Here is a 15342-nt window from a genome sequence, read left to right on the forward strand (position 1 = left end):
GATCTTTCCTATTTTTGTGGTTGGGACTGCCATCCTTCCAGTGACTCAGGCTTGCAGCATTGCTGCTATTCTTGACCCCTCACTCGCATTTCCCCAACATTTCTGTTGTCACATCTTGTCATTTTTCCCTTCATAACATCTCTTTTACAATCCCTATTCTCTCGACTCACTTAGCCATCACACAAGTTCATATCCTCATTGCCTCTCTATTTACAATAGCCTCCTTGTTAGTTCCCCTGTTTTGCATCTCTCTCCACTCCAATACCTCCTACATTTGACTGCTGAATTTATTTTCCCTAAGTGCAGGTCTGACCCTGTCACCCTTCTGTTCAGTAACCACCAGCTGCTCCATTTTCCTTCCAGAATCTGTCTGGTGCTTAAGGCTGGTCATTTCTAGTCTTTGTACACTTTCTTTCCCTCCATAAGCTCTATGACTCAGTCATACTGCTCTACTTTCTGTACTTGCTATATCTGGAGCATGACACTGTTTCTTGATTCTGCCTTTGCACTGACTTCTTATGTCTAGAAAGTACTTCCTCTTACTTCAAAGTCCTAGCTTCCTTGACTTCCTTCTAGACTCATCTCCATTCTATTAGACCTTTCCCAAGTCCCTCTGGGAAACTATCAGTTCTCTTCTAAGATTTGATGTTGTGTCATTTTTCAATTATGTCTAACCTTTCATGACCCCATTTGGGGTTTTCTTGGTAATGATATTGGAATGGTTTATAATTTCTTTCTCCAGCTCATTTTACAGATAAGGAAACTGAGGTAAATGAGGTTAAGGGGTTGCCCAGGGTTACAAAACTAGTAAATACCCAAGACCAGATTTGATCTGAGGAAGATGACTGACTCCAGACCCAGCACCCTATCCATAGTGCCCTTACCTTCCATCTATTCTGTATATATCTTGTATGTACGTAATTATTTACATTTTATATCTTCCCTTAGAACGTGAGCTCCTCGAGGACAATGATAGTGTTTTTTGCCTTTGTATCCCTAGCACTTCGCACAATTCCTAGCACATAGAAGTTATAGATGCTTGTTGACTGTACCTGCTACTCTCTGTGACTTATAGGCTTAGAAAGTTACCTAGAGTACTGAAAGGATAAGTAATTCGTCCAAGGTCACATGGCCAGTAGGTGTTAGAGGTCAGAGTAGAACTTAAAATTCCCTGCCTTTCAGCCATGTTAAAATGTCCTAATGGCCCAAAGACAGGTTTGGAAGGAGTCAGTTCTAAACATGGTGCTGGTGTGAGCAAATGTAAGAAGACTGAAGAGGGAAGGATGAGAACTGGGAGCAAAGTAGGCTGATTTGGGTAAGAGGCAGGTTATGGAGGCCTAGAATTCTAGGATCATGCGTTTATATTTTATTCATTTATCAGTGAGAAGCCTCAGAAAGTTTTGGATATAAATAACAACATTATCAGAGTAGGAGAGAAGTGGCTAACAGACTAATCCTCGGCACACAGTAAGCCCTTAGCAAATGTGTTTCCATTTCATCTTAGAAGACACAAGACAGAATAAGCTTTGAAAGAACTGACAAAAGAACTTTGATAGAATTGAGAGGCAGCTTGATAGAGTAGATATTGAAGTCAGAAAGGCCTGCATTCAAATTGCATTTCAGGTAGCCATGTGGTCCTGGGTATAACACTTAACCGTGCTTCCTCTATTTCTTCATATATAAAGTAAAGAAGATGGAATCAATAACTTTTAAGGTGCCTTAAAATCTTTATGATCCTATGAGATTGAAGGTACAAGTAGAAGATAGCTTTGGCAAGGAGAAAGGTATGTTTCTGATGCTGGGAGAAAACCAAAAACATAGATGAGGACATAAAGAATTTTAGCAGCTTGCTAGTGGGTAGTTGAGGGAGTCCATGGATGGCTTCAATTTTCTTATTTGTTTTTTGAATAGATCTTTTTTTTTCTTTAACCAAAAATGTCTGAATTTGGGCAGATGTGTTCATGATGTGCTGTCATATTTGCATTTCAAATTTATGGCCTGTATATTTCCTAAATGTAATTATTATGGTACCAATTTTTTTAAAAATACCTCATAACTCAAAAGAATTGGACATTGCAGAACTTAGCATTTCAAAAACCCATTTGTAAGTGTGTAGCTTTTTAAAGTTTTTGATAGCAAAAATAATATAAATATGAATTATTAATGTGGTTTGAATTTGATCCACAGTGATATTTATAACCATATTTAATGAGTCAGGCAGCAGTTGAAAAGTTATTTTTGTGATCAATCAATAAGCAAGCATTTATTAAATGTCTACTCCCTGCTATGCATTGTGCTAGGGCTACAGAGACAAAAATGAATGTCTTAGTACTCAAGGAACTTACATTCTGACATGCGCAAAGGTAGGTACATAAAAACAAATGAAAAGTCATCTAAGGAGAGAAGACACTAACTAATGAATGGGACTTGAAGTGGTGGAGTGGGTTAAATAGAAAAGGTCTTATAGAAAAAATTGCTTCTTAAATGAAATCAGGGATCCTAAAAGCAGACATGAAGAGGAAGGGCATTTCTGCTATAGGAAACATTCATTGTAAAGACACAGAGATTGGAATTGGAGCATCCTATGTAATGAATAGAAAGAAAGTCAATTGACCAAACCATAAAGTGCATAGAGGTAGGGCTTTCTCTTATCGCTGCTTTCTGATTTTAAATTATGTATCCACTATATGCACTAATGTCATGTTGGGGATCGTAGGAGAAGAAATTCTGTGGGATAACTCTAGTCATGAAACAACAAAATTGGCTTATAAGAAATAAAAAATTAAGACTGTATGCTAACAAGCAATTCTAGTGTTCCTATGATGGTCATCAACATAGTCCTTGACATAGTCTGGCTTATTGGGAGAAATGCCTGTAATCTCAGCTTCTAGAGTTACTGAGGCTGGAGAATCTTGAGCTCAAGAGTTCTAAGATTCAGTAGGCTATGCTGATCAGGTGTCAGCAGTAACACTGGTATCACTACAAGTGAGTTTTTGTTAGTGGATCTCACCAGTTGCCTAAGGAAGTACAAATAAGTCCAGGTTGTAATGGAGTAGGTAAAAGATCCTAGGCTGATCATGATTAAGATCAGGCCTGAAAATAGGCCCTGTACTTCCAGCCCAGGGAAAATAAGGAAACATTTAAAATGCATAAAAATGCAGGTAAAAATAAATAATATCTCACACGAGTGAGAGAAAAAAAAGAAATTTCTCAGTTAATGCTATGGGACAATAACATGGAGGTAGGGGAAAGATAGGCAGGGGAAGCCTCCTTTTTGTGTCCAAGAATACATCGGAATATTTTTGCTCCTTGATATGAGCCAGAAATTCAAGTCATACTTTAGACTACTGAGCTCAGAATACTTGTGGTAAATTTTGATGGTGCCTATACATTCAGGGACAGTGATTCAGGAGGGCTGTAGGAATGGACAAAAGTTAATTTCAGCTTCCAAGTCAAAAATTAACCATGACACATTCACTGAATGCTCATAATGTGGAAAAGAATGTAATGAAAAGCAATAGTGTTTTCACTTAATGTGTACTGAGTGTAAGAATTATAAGATACAATCTCAGCTCTGTGAATCACATGTGGGACAGGTAGTATCTACAGACACCAGGGGATTGTAGGGGAAAAAAAGAATGAGGGTCAGTTAGCTTGACTGATATTTCTTTTTTCTCATTTCTGACACGTCTCCAACTCCCATGCTTTGGAAGGTGAGATACTGTATCAGTTGAAAGATTTCACAGAATAAAAGATTAGGAAGTAGAGATTTGGAAGAAGAAAGAAAACAAAAAAGAGGCCTTTCTAGATATGGGGAGCAGGTAGAAATATCCATAGGAATTCACTGGTGGATAAGTGGATAAGCCCTTCCTGAGATAATACACTGTTAAATCTCTGCTGACTGATGGCTATGAGAAACAGAAAAGAGAAGGGAGAGAAACTGCATGTATCAAAGTTACCTAAAGGTGACATGAAGAAAGTAGAAGTTAACATGGAAGTTGGATGGATGTTAGAACTTTTTTTTAATAAAAATAAATAAAAAAAGAAAATAAAGTGGTGGAATTACTTAAACTAGATAAAGAAATGAGTTCAGCTCTGCTGTTGGGAGCACAGTGTTTGGTCTCACTGAAAAGATTTTGGGGGCCATATTTCGCAGGTATAATGCATCCTTTCTGACAATTTCATAAGCATGGTCTTAAATGTCAATCAGCTTATCAGCCTGGTAAATTAATCTCTTGTTCCTACTATTTAATCATTTGATACATTCCAAATTATTTTAAATTTTGTCATTTTTTAAAATAACATTATAATTTCATATTGTTTTTATTTTTCTCATTTCTTCTTATGTTTTGTTGTGATTTTCTGTTGAGTTCAGCGTTTCCTGATATTGATTTTCTGGAAATTTCTCATAACAGATATTATAGCTTGGTCCTTTTAAAGTTATCTGGAAATTATAACATAAATATTTTATAAGTGGTTTCTCAATGGAGTCATTCATCTGTTTCTTTTAGAGTTTATAAATTTCATTCAACTTTTTATTTTTGGCTTTCAATTTCCCATCTTAGATCCTGACTTCATAAATAATTGACATTCATTTATGAAGTTTGTAATATCCTTGTTTGAATTTTCTCTAGTCTCTTACAAACTACAAGTAAATTATCTTAATCTTGGCCCTGCAAAGTAAAGGTGCTCAAATATAGGCACAGAGAAGCAATATCTTTGTGTATTTGTGCCTCCTAGGATACAGTGGGACACCTGGGTGAAATGAGGCAGCATAGAATTCTGTTGTGTGCTGATCAACAGTGTTGTAGACTGTCTGGAAGCCATCTCTACATTTATTAAGAGCACATCATGAATACTTGATCGTTTGAAAAACATTTGATTCTTCCACCCAGAAATGCACACAGAGAGAAGGTTTGGAAGAGGCTAGTGAGCTTAGGATAGGAACAAAAGTAGTTTTTCTCATCACTGCCAGTAGAATTTAAGTTCCTTATTGAAGGAAGGGAATCTTTCACTTCTGCATTTATATTCTTCTTTGCTTTGCAAATTGTAGACAATCTTTTTAAAACTGAATTGAAATGACTTATCTCAACTATATTGCCTTGTGTAAAGATGAAAAGTAAGTTCATTGATATTGTGTATCAAAAGCTGTAGAAATGGATTTTAATTGTTATTCTAGAACTGACATATTTTGTGGGGATGTTACTTGTGATGACCAGTAATGCAGCACCTTTGTTACCTCTATAATAAGTTTAGAAAGATAATTTAAAGAGAGAATCAACATATACAACAAAATTTCTTAGTAACCCTGGTTTCTTTATTCAAAGGAAGAGGTCCCAGATATCAGGGACCCAATTTCCACTGAATCTAGAGGCACAAAATCATCTTAAACTACTCCCAGTGGTGCTTAATGTACCCAGAATTTCAGTTTTATGAGCATATCCATAAGGCAATCACACACAATAAATCTTCTCCTGAGCATACCTCTACAAGGAATGAGCATACTAGAAAGAAATACAGAGAAAGGCAAACATCTATGAACCCCAACCCAAAAACTTGGACTTACCGCAGAAAACTTATCTAATTCCTACCTTCTATCTTCTTGCATTCAATTGTTCTGTATTTGCAATATTGAGAGGATCAGTTTCAAAACCTAATTACATTGGCTACCCATTGCTCTAGAATGGATGGAAAGGTCAGTAAAGTATTCAGGACAAATGGCCATACCTACTCCTTTCCTGCCCCCATGATTCCACCTTGTTCCTTTCCCCACTGTGGAAACACTTCCCTCATAGTTCAAGGGGTGAATTGTTTTATCTCTACAAAGTGTTCTGAGTTCTTTAGAACAAAAGCTCTAAACAAACACACTACACAATTCTGAAGCAACAAGTTAGACTGGGTTGAGTCATAAAATATTTGTTCAGAAAGCTAACAGGTGCAAATATATGTATAACACTGTTAAAATCAGATAAAATCTCAGTGGAAAGAGTAGGGGATCGGCATGGAACACCCCCCCTAGCTATTCTGTGTCAATTCAGATTTTCATTCAGAGTACAGCTGAAATTTCACTTCCTCTGAAGCTATCTTTGACTACCTCCAGCCACAGCCCCTCTCTCTCCCTCTCTCCCTGTCTCCCTCCCTTCCTGCCTCTCTCTCTCTCTCTCTCTCTCTCTCTCTCTCTCTCTCTCTCTCTCTCTCTCTCTCTCTCTCTCATACACTTGTGTGCACATAACATTTATTTATTGTCAAGAACCATATTACTGGAATTTAATGACAAATAATCCTATTACTTGAAAGTTCAGTGTGTGTTAGTTATGAACTTTGTATCCATTTGTATTTCAATGTCTCAAGTCTCCTTGATCTTCAGCTGTAGTAGCCAGAAGTGGGTTCTCTTTCCCCAACCACTTCATCTGAACCCTTTTTTCTGTATTCCTAAAATCTCTTTTTCTCCTGTTCTTATCCTTGTTGTCTTATCACATTTGCCCCTGGGGATCTCTCCTTCATTCTTGATAACCTTTATTTCCTTGGTTTCCATGATGTCAGACTTTAATCTATTCCTACCTCTCCTATCCCACATCTACTTTTTTAGCTCCTCATCCCCATCCTCTCCCCTTCCTTAATCATGAATGTATACCAATACTCTGCCCCAGCCCTCTGTCTTTCTTTTTCCACACTATCTCCCTTAGTGATGTCATCTGCTCCTATGACTACAATTATTCTTTCAATACAGAAAATTTCCAAAATCTATAACCCCAGTCATGTTATCTTTTGAAAGTTCCGGTCCTATATTCCCAACTGATTGATAGATCCTCTAGTTATATGTCCCTTTGGTATCTCAGAATCAGTATTTCTAAACTGTCAATCAATCAGCCAATTAATAAACATTTATTAATCAACAACCATTACTACTAGGAGCCAGGTATTTTGTGAAATGTTGGGGATATAAAAAGAGGCAAAAGACAGTCTACCCTCCAGGAGCTTATCATCTAACAAGGAAGACAACATGCAATCAAATATATACAAAGTATACATACAGGATAAATAAGAAATAATTAACAGAGGAAAAACACTAGAACAGAGGAGCTTGGGAAGGCTTTCAGTAAAAAGATGGTATGTTACTTGGGATTTAAATGAAGCCAGAGAAGTCAGCTGGTGTAGTGGAGGAGGGAGAGAATTCCAGTTATGGGAGACAACCAGAGAAAATTCCAAGAGCCAAGAGATAGATTATCCGTGTTGTTCATAAAATATCATCACTGGATTGAAGAGTACATGTGCCAGAATCATTGCCCACACCCTACCTCCCATCGAAGCCTATATCTCCTTCTAATGTCTTTATTTCTTTTGATGACTGCACCGTTTCCCCAATCACCCAGGCTTGTTTCCCCAGAGCAATCTTTGATTCTTCCCTCTCCTCACATTTTCAGTCATGTTCCAGGTTATGTTATGATCTAAGTTACCTCTACAAAATCTCTTCTTTTCTCTTTTCTACTCTGACAACAACTTCACTAATTCAGACCCTCATCTTTTGTTAAGTAAACTATTTCAATGATCATCAAACCATTATCCCTCTCTCCAATCTATTCCATCTCCAATTCATCCTTCACATAATTGTTTGAGTGATTCTTATTGTACACTCTGTTTTTGTCATTCCTTGGCGGCTCAAAAACCTTCAGTGAGACTCTGTGTACTACGAAATAAAACATAACTCCTGACCTGGCATCAAAGGCCTTCTAGGATCTTACTTCAGCCTGCTTATTCAGGCTTATCTCACCTTATTCATTTTTACCTACTTAATGTTACATCAAAACTGCATTAATCCTCTTCCCCCGTTCTCATACTGCACTTCTCACACATTCATGCCTTTGGCCACACTGCCTTCATGCCTAGAATGAATTCCTTCTTGGACCGTACCCATACCTTTGTATATTATAATTCCTCCCATCAAGGTTCAGCTCAGGTTCCACCTGCTCTATTCCTCTTACAGGGAAAATGACCTCTTGTTCATCAGAATTCTTGTAGCACTTTGTCTAAACCTCTCTGCTGCACTTAAATTTTTAATCATATACATTTCTTAAGTATTAACTCTTTAGTAGACCCTGTCCTTGGCATTAGGATTACAAAAACTAAAGTGGTTGCTGATAAGGTAAGCTTGGTAGCACGGTAGATAAAGTGCTGGGCTTGGAGTCAGGAAGACTTGAGTTCAAGTCCAGCCTTCAAAAATTCCTAGCTGTGTGACCTTGAGCAAGTCATTTAACCTCTGTTTACCCATGGATTGGTGATCTGCTGGAGAAGGAAATGGGAAATCTGTCCATTATCTTTGCCAAGAAAATCCCACAGACAGGGGTCACAAAGAGTCAGACATGACTGAACAACTGAACAACAAAACCTTGACAACAGAGTTTATGTCATAGCTATCTTATCCCTAGTGCCTAGCATAATATCTTCCACAGAGTAAGAACTTAATAATTTTGGGGGGCAAAATGAAATAAATCATCTATTTACTTATTTCCCTTGACAAAAGCTATCTTTGTATACTCAGAAGAACACAGGACAAGGCCTTTTGCGAAGCAGGCACTCAGTAAATATATATAGCATTGAATTTGTACATACCCTCCCCTCTCTAATAAACATCTAAGCTCTGTAGAAAAGGCCCATGCTTTGTACTTTGGTAGCATGAGGGTAAGGAGTAAAGTACTTGTTGAGTATTGATGCCACCTGGGTTCTAATCTTGATCTTGCTGCTATAATGCTTATATGACTTCTGGCGAATCATTTAACTGCTTAGGGCCATAGTTTCTTGATCAGTTAAAAATAAGGAGAGCAGAACTCATGATCTCAAAGGTTCCTTCCATCTCCATAATTCTATGGTGACCTTTCTGCTTTCGGATCTTTTATAGGATCTAGCACAACAACAGATGGTCAAGAAGTATTTCATAGTATCAAAGATTTAGGGCAAGTAGCTGGCTCAGTGGGTAGAGCACCAGGCCTAGAGTCAGGAGGACTCCTCTTCCTGAGTTAACATTTGGCCTCAGACACTTACTAGCTGTGTGATCCTGGGCAAGTCACTTAACTCTGTTTGCCTCAGTTTCTTCATCTGTAAAATGAGCTGGAGAAGGAAATGGCAAATCACGCCAGTATCTTTGCCAAGAAAACCCCAAATGGGGTCACAAAGAGTTGAACACAAATGAAATGACTGAACAACAAATTACTTTAGAGGGGAAGTAATTTTAGAGATTGTTGAGACCAGTTCAATTTACATATGCGGAAAGTGAGGCAGAAAAAGGCTAAATGAATTGTTTAGGATCTTACAGTTGGTAAATATCTGAGATGGGATATGAAAATAGTTTATTTTCCTGAACTCATCTACAATCCATTTTGCTTTAATTGAATGAAAATTCAGTACTTATTTACTTTTGGGTTATAAAGTTATTAGAAAGATATCCTTTGGTGACTGATATGAGGAGGGTTAATCTTATTTAGCATACTATGAAATTCCTAAAGTTCTATCTGTTTCTGAGCCAAACTCTGTTCTACTCACCTAAAATAATTTAAGCACATCTATGTACACACACACACACACACACACACCACAAAACAGGTTGAATTTATTTTAAGGCTTACTATTATTGTTCCCTCATCTAAATTATAATATGTCAGATTTTAGAATACTTAATTATAATTTAATTATAGGGAAAGTTGTTTGCCTTCTTGGATACTATTATGCAACAATATTTTTGGACTAAAGAAAGATTAATTGTTCATCTTTCAAAATATAAAACCTAATATGTGACAGTTTACCAGAATTTTCCACTTTGCAGAACTTATTTTCTAATGATCTTAATTTTTAAAAACTATTTTTGTTCTGTAATCAAGATTTTTAAAATATTTATTTATTTTAGCGTAAGCAGTTCCTTCTAAGGAAACCCCTTCTGTGGATACAGATCAGCAACCTATAGTCTTAGAGGATCGCGCTGGACATTAAGCAGTTAATTTACTCTCTCATGGTCAGAAAGAGAGTATATATTATTGCAGGCAAGATTCAAACCTAGGCCTTCCTAACTCTGAGGCCAATTCTTTATCCCATTGCTTCTCCTAATAATCATAGATTAAAAAAACCCTAAGTTTGTAAGCAATTAATCTATTATTTTGATTGAAATAATAATGTAGGAGTACTTAGTCAAACTTAAAAATGAAAAATTATTTCCGGAAAATAAAATAAAGAATAAATTATTAAAATAAGGAGGAGGATTTTTCAAGCATGATTATATCCAATTTTGATTGCATTTCCTATAATACTTTATTCTTAAAATTTTATTTACTCGTCCTATTTTTTTCCTTCTCTTTTTTTAGGGTACTTTGAATCCTTACTGTGTGCTGTGGGATGACTCAAAAACGTAAGTGACAGATGTTTTCTTACCTTACTTTGGACTAAATATATTCAAAAGCACACTAAATTATTTGAGCAGCCTGCTAGTCAACAGGACTGTTTTCAAGTCAGTGGGATGTGTGTTACACCAGAAGAGAAAATATTCTCTTTGTTAAATCTGTAGGCAGCATGATAAATATGTTTGTATTGGATGCTACCAGGATATATCTATCCCAGGATAGACCTGCTTTACCAATGTGTAAGTCATGTTCCTGTGCGGATTTCAAGAGAACATATTTTTAATCTTTGATAGTTTAGAAATGGAGGGGTTGGCCTATTGTCTCAGTGTGCTAAATTAGTCACTCAGGCATTTGTTTTTTAGATTAAAATGCCAATGTGATTGCTTAGCCACCATGTGGACTACATTATTCAAAGCTATGCTGTATTTATTTGACTCCAGTGTTTTTTATTTAATTTACACAATTGGGTAATATTTTTCATAGTTTTGTGGGGTAGATAAAATATTTATTGGACTGAATAACAGCCATCTTTCAATTACTTTTTTATTTCAAACTATGACTAGAATACATGAGGTCAATTATCCATTACTTTATTGGTAATATGAGACCTGAATAGATAGTCCTTGAATTATTTATTTGTTTTTTATTTGTTTGCTTATTTATTTAAGCAAACTCTTACCCTAGAAATAATATTATATCAGTTTGCTTTCCTGATGTCTGCTAAGTTCAGTAGTTGTTTTTGTAATACAAATGACTGTCACTGTATAGGGCAGAGATAGCCTACCCCTACTTTATCCTATTTCCTTTCCTCTTTTTTATGGGAGATAACAGAATCTTTCTCTGATTTTTCCTGTCTCTTCCTTTGAACATAGGTGAGGATGTGGTCTTTTCTCTGGTCACTGACTTCTTTCTACACCCTTTCTCTCTGGAATTTAATCAATCACACTGTTAAAAAACATAGCTCACTTTTTTAGCTGAGGGGCTATATAATGGCCATCTGGTTCACTTACTCCCTTTATTCTATTTTCTGGAGTTTACTTCAAAAGAAAGTTATTAATGCAATCACAGTAGTTTAGAGCTTTCAGTTGAGAAAATTTCTAACATTCAGACTGAAGTCTAGCTCTCTGCTCTAATTTAAATTTCCATTTACCTCTAGGCTCTATGTTAGAGACAAAATCATGATACAGGAATTGTTTAGATTTTTAAAAAAAGTAGAGTATGTTGTACTGTTTATTACAGGATAGATCTGGGAATAGGAAGATGGAAAAAGAAACTCCTCTCACCCCCTTTATTAAACTTCCCTCGGTCCTTAAAGAGATAGATATAAGTGGCCTCATCATGAGTCTTATGCTTTGAAACGCCTGTAGGGTTCTGATGACCTTCCATGATGTTTATTTTTTCTACCACTACTCAGCCCCCCTTTTAGTTTCTTCTTTTAATCTCTCTTTTTGGTTTAGCTTCTTAAATCTTGGATGGGGTTTGGCATTGCTGTCTCCTCTCTGCTATTGCCATTCAGCCCTTGCAGTGTCCAGTCTTTCCTCGAGTTCCTATCTCTGGAAGACTGAATATCTATCCCTCTAAGAACTCTTAGGTGTGACTCAAGTCCACCTCATAGCTTAAAGATAACTAGAGTACCAAATCAATCTTAAGACTGAAAGGAATGCCTTTCTCTCTGAACTACCAATCCCAGGCTTCCACTTTGTCCTCAAATTCCCATATATATTTTTTTGTTTTAAATATAGTGCCTATGTGACATGCTCTGTTGTTGCAGATCTGAAATTATCTGTGATATGATTACAGATTCTCTCTCTCTCTTTCTCCACTACTTTCCCCGGGATCTATTTTCTCTACTGGTAGCTTGGAATAGTCCCTTAGAATGTTATATATCAGATAAACATCTAGGATCTGACTTTCATACCAAGACCAACAATCTCCAATAGTCAATTGAATCATAATCCGGTCAGTTTCCCAGAGACTTTTGCCTTTAACACCAGGGCTAGACTACTTCTTTCTTCATTTCTGTCTTCATGCCTCTCTTCCATCTGGACCTGTGATTTCATCAGTATAGGGAGATCCCTGGTGAGGGAACTCCCCCTAACAATGCAAATCAGCAACAAATGTGTAATATTTAGCCTTAGAGAGTTGTCTAGAGCACTGAAAGGTTAAGTGAATTACCCACAGTCACTCAGCCAATATGTGGCAGAGGTGAAATTTGAATCCATATCTTCCTGATTCTAAGGACAGCTCTCTATCCATTATGCCCTGCTGCCTCTCCCCTTTTACTATATTTTAAACTTCTTGGTCCATTCTAACCCCACTCTTTTACTTTTCTGACCCCTGAGGCAGTTCAGCTCCCCAGATTCAGAGATCCACTAAATTCGGACTACTTTCACCATATCAGAGTGTCTCATTTCAGCACCTACTTCCCTCTTTCCCTTCTCTTCTATCTATGCTTTCTACATGTGCAAGATATTAAGAGTAGATTTTTGAAGGAGGTTATTTACAAGGTTAAATAAAGTATAAAATTCAAAAATAGTAAACTATGGCAAGGTAATTGGAGTGCATTTAAAAGTACTCAGTTCTAGACTGTGGTCCTTAATCTCTTAAGTGTTTCCCTCTCACTGTGTAATTCCTAGGAGTAGTTTGGTCATGATTTCCCCTAGGTTATGCCTGTCCAGCTCCTTTAATTTGTCCTAGAAGAGAATGATTTCAGAAAGAGATCTCATTCTTCAGGAATCCCCAACTATAACAGCTGTCTCAATAAAAGGAAACATAGAACTCCAAACAGTGGACTAAATCATCCTAGGGCAAAGTACCTTTAAAGAACAGTTCCACAAGCTCAGGTAATAAATCTAGAACTCAAAGGCACTCAAATATGCCCATGTTTCTACTCCCAAAAAAATAAAAAAAAAGAAAAGGACTTGTTTCTGCAAAAAACGTTTCAATAGTAGCTCTTTTGTAATGGCAAAGAATTGGAAACTGAAGGTGCGCTTATAATTTGGGCAATAGCTGAACAAGTTATGGCATATGTATGTGATGGAATGTTATTGTTCTATAAGAAATGATGAAGGAGATATTTTCAGAGAAATATGGGGAACCTTATATGAACTGATATAGAGTAAAGTGTACAGACCAGAAGAATAATTTATATAGTAACAACAAGTATTGGAAAGACAAAAATCTTTGAAAGACTTGTGATCTCTGATCAATAAATTGTTGTCATTCAGTCGTTTTCAGTTGTGTCTCACCCTTCATGACTCTATTTGGGGTATTCTTGGCAAAGATACTGGAGTGGTTTGTTATTTCCTTCTCTAGCTCATTTTACAGTTGAGGAAACTGAGGCAAACAGGGATAAGTAACTTGCCCAGATTCACACAGCTATCTAGTGTCTGAGACCAGATCTGAACTCAGGAAGATGAGTCTTCCTGACTCCATGCCCAGCACTCTATCCACAGTGCTACCTAGTTGTTCAGATCAACAACACATTAACTAAACACAATTCTAGAATACTCATGATAAGCCCTGCCACCCACCTCCTGACAAAATATACAGATTGATAGATTTTGAAGGAGGACATGGCCAATATGAGAATTTGCTTTAAATGACTCCAAATGATTGTAACACAGGCTTTATTTTCCTTGCTTAATTAAGGGTGGGAGGGAAAGAAAATGGATCTTTGAAAATAAAATGAAACTTAATTTTAGAAACTATACTCACCTTTTTAAGGAGAGCTAGTATGGATAAAAACACTAATAAAGTTCCCTATCTGGTTCTTACAAATAACTAGTTTCTACCTGCACAACAGCCCAGATAAAAAATACTAAGTAGCAACAGGTGTGTTTTGGAAATGGTTGGTTTTCTTGCAATACTCAAGGGTTGGTTGTATTAGAACCATGACCAATAGTATGCTTTTATTCATTTACTAATTTATTCATTCATTAAACAAACTTTTTTAGATACTGAGTATGTGCACATTACTAGACTAGGTGCTGAGGGAGATGATTTAGATTTTTTTCTAGTTTAGCGGCTAACATATGCAAAATATGTATTTTGGAGGATTTATCTTTGTCTCTCTGTCATCCAGTAAAGGATCTGACACATATTAGGTGCTTCATATTCATTTATTTGAATTGAATTGAATAGGAAGATATGAAAAAATGTAATGTATGTATATATGATATATATCTGAGATAAAGGAAAAATCAGTGCCTCTTCCCAAGTACTATGGGAAGTTCTTAGAATGAAGAACGCTTTGGACATACTAATTAAAATATGCAACTTCTATTAGTTCTTTGTAGTGTCAATGAGATATTCACAGAGCCTTCAGTGACTATGAATATGCAAACACAGTTCTGAATCGCAAAATATAACAGACTCTCCAGATGAAAGACAGAACCAAAACATTTATTCAGACATCAGAAAGCCGAATCCCAACACCGGAAAAATAATCCATCATAGCAACAAAGAAATCCATCATAGTAACCAAGAAGTCTATACACATTATCAGGCCTTCCCACAAAAAGAATTCCCTAAGCAAAATGCCCTTCTCTCATTCACAGCCAGATGCCTGCTTTCTCTGTCCTTCCCAGCTCTGACTGGTCTGACCAACTTACTCTCAGCTCACCTCCAGCTCTACCCCTCCCTGTTCTACCTATTCAGTAAGATCCTCCCACTACAGGCTTCATGTGACCAAACTCATGAAGCTTAAGCTTCCATGTGACTTAAGCAGATCACATAGGCCCATTAATGGTTGAGAAAGAGCTTCCTATTTCATTAAAAATACAATAATTTCATTAAAAATACCCTGACAGCACATTCTTACAATTCTTATTACCTGCAAAATTGAGGTTACATGCTTTTTCCAGCTGGGATAGAGGTGAAGGACAGTACATAAGGCCAATGGATGTATTTCTTTTTTTATAGCTGCTGCCTTTGAGGTGAAGTTCTTCTTCAACAG

The 15342-nt window shown here is 36.7% G+C and overlaps 1 protein-coding gene across 4 annotated transcripts in view; it reads left to right on the forward strand.

Annotated features, from left to right (window-relative positions):
* The window catches only part of ADGRB3 (adhesion G protein-coupled receptor B3), an 897850-nt gene that overhangs the window by 520582 nt on the left and 361926 nt on the right, over window positions 1-15342 (forward strand). For all 4 annotated transcript variants that reach the window (XM_072642564.1, XM_072642566.1, XM_072642567.1 and 1 more), the window contains exon 17: window positions 10350-10393. In XM_072642564.1, coding sequence (XP_072498665.1) covers window positions 10350-10393 — 44 coding nt within the window. The remainder of the gene's footprint in view (window positions 1-10349; window positions 10394-15342) is intronic.

This window comes from Notamacropus eugenii, chromosome 2, assembly GCF_028372415.1.
Source record: "Notamacropus eugenii isolate mMacEug1 chromosome 2, mMacEug1.pri_v2, whole genome shotgun sequence".
Classification (NCBI taxonomy): domain Eukaryota; kingdom Metazoa; phylum Chordata; class Mammalia; order Diprotodontia; family Macropodidae; genus Notamacropus; species Notamacropus eugenii.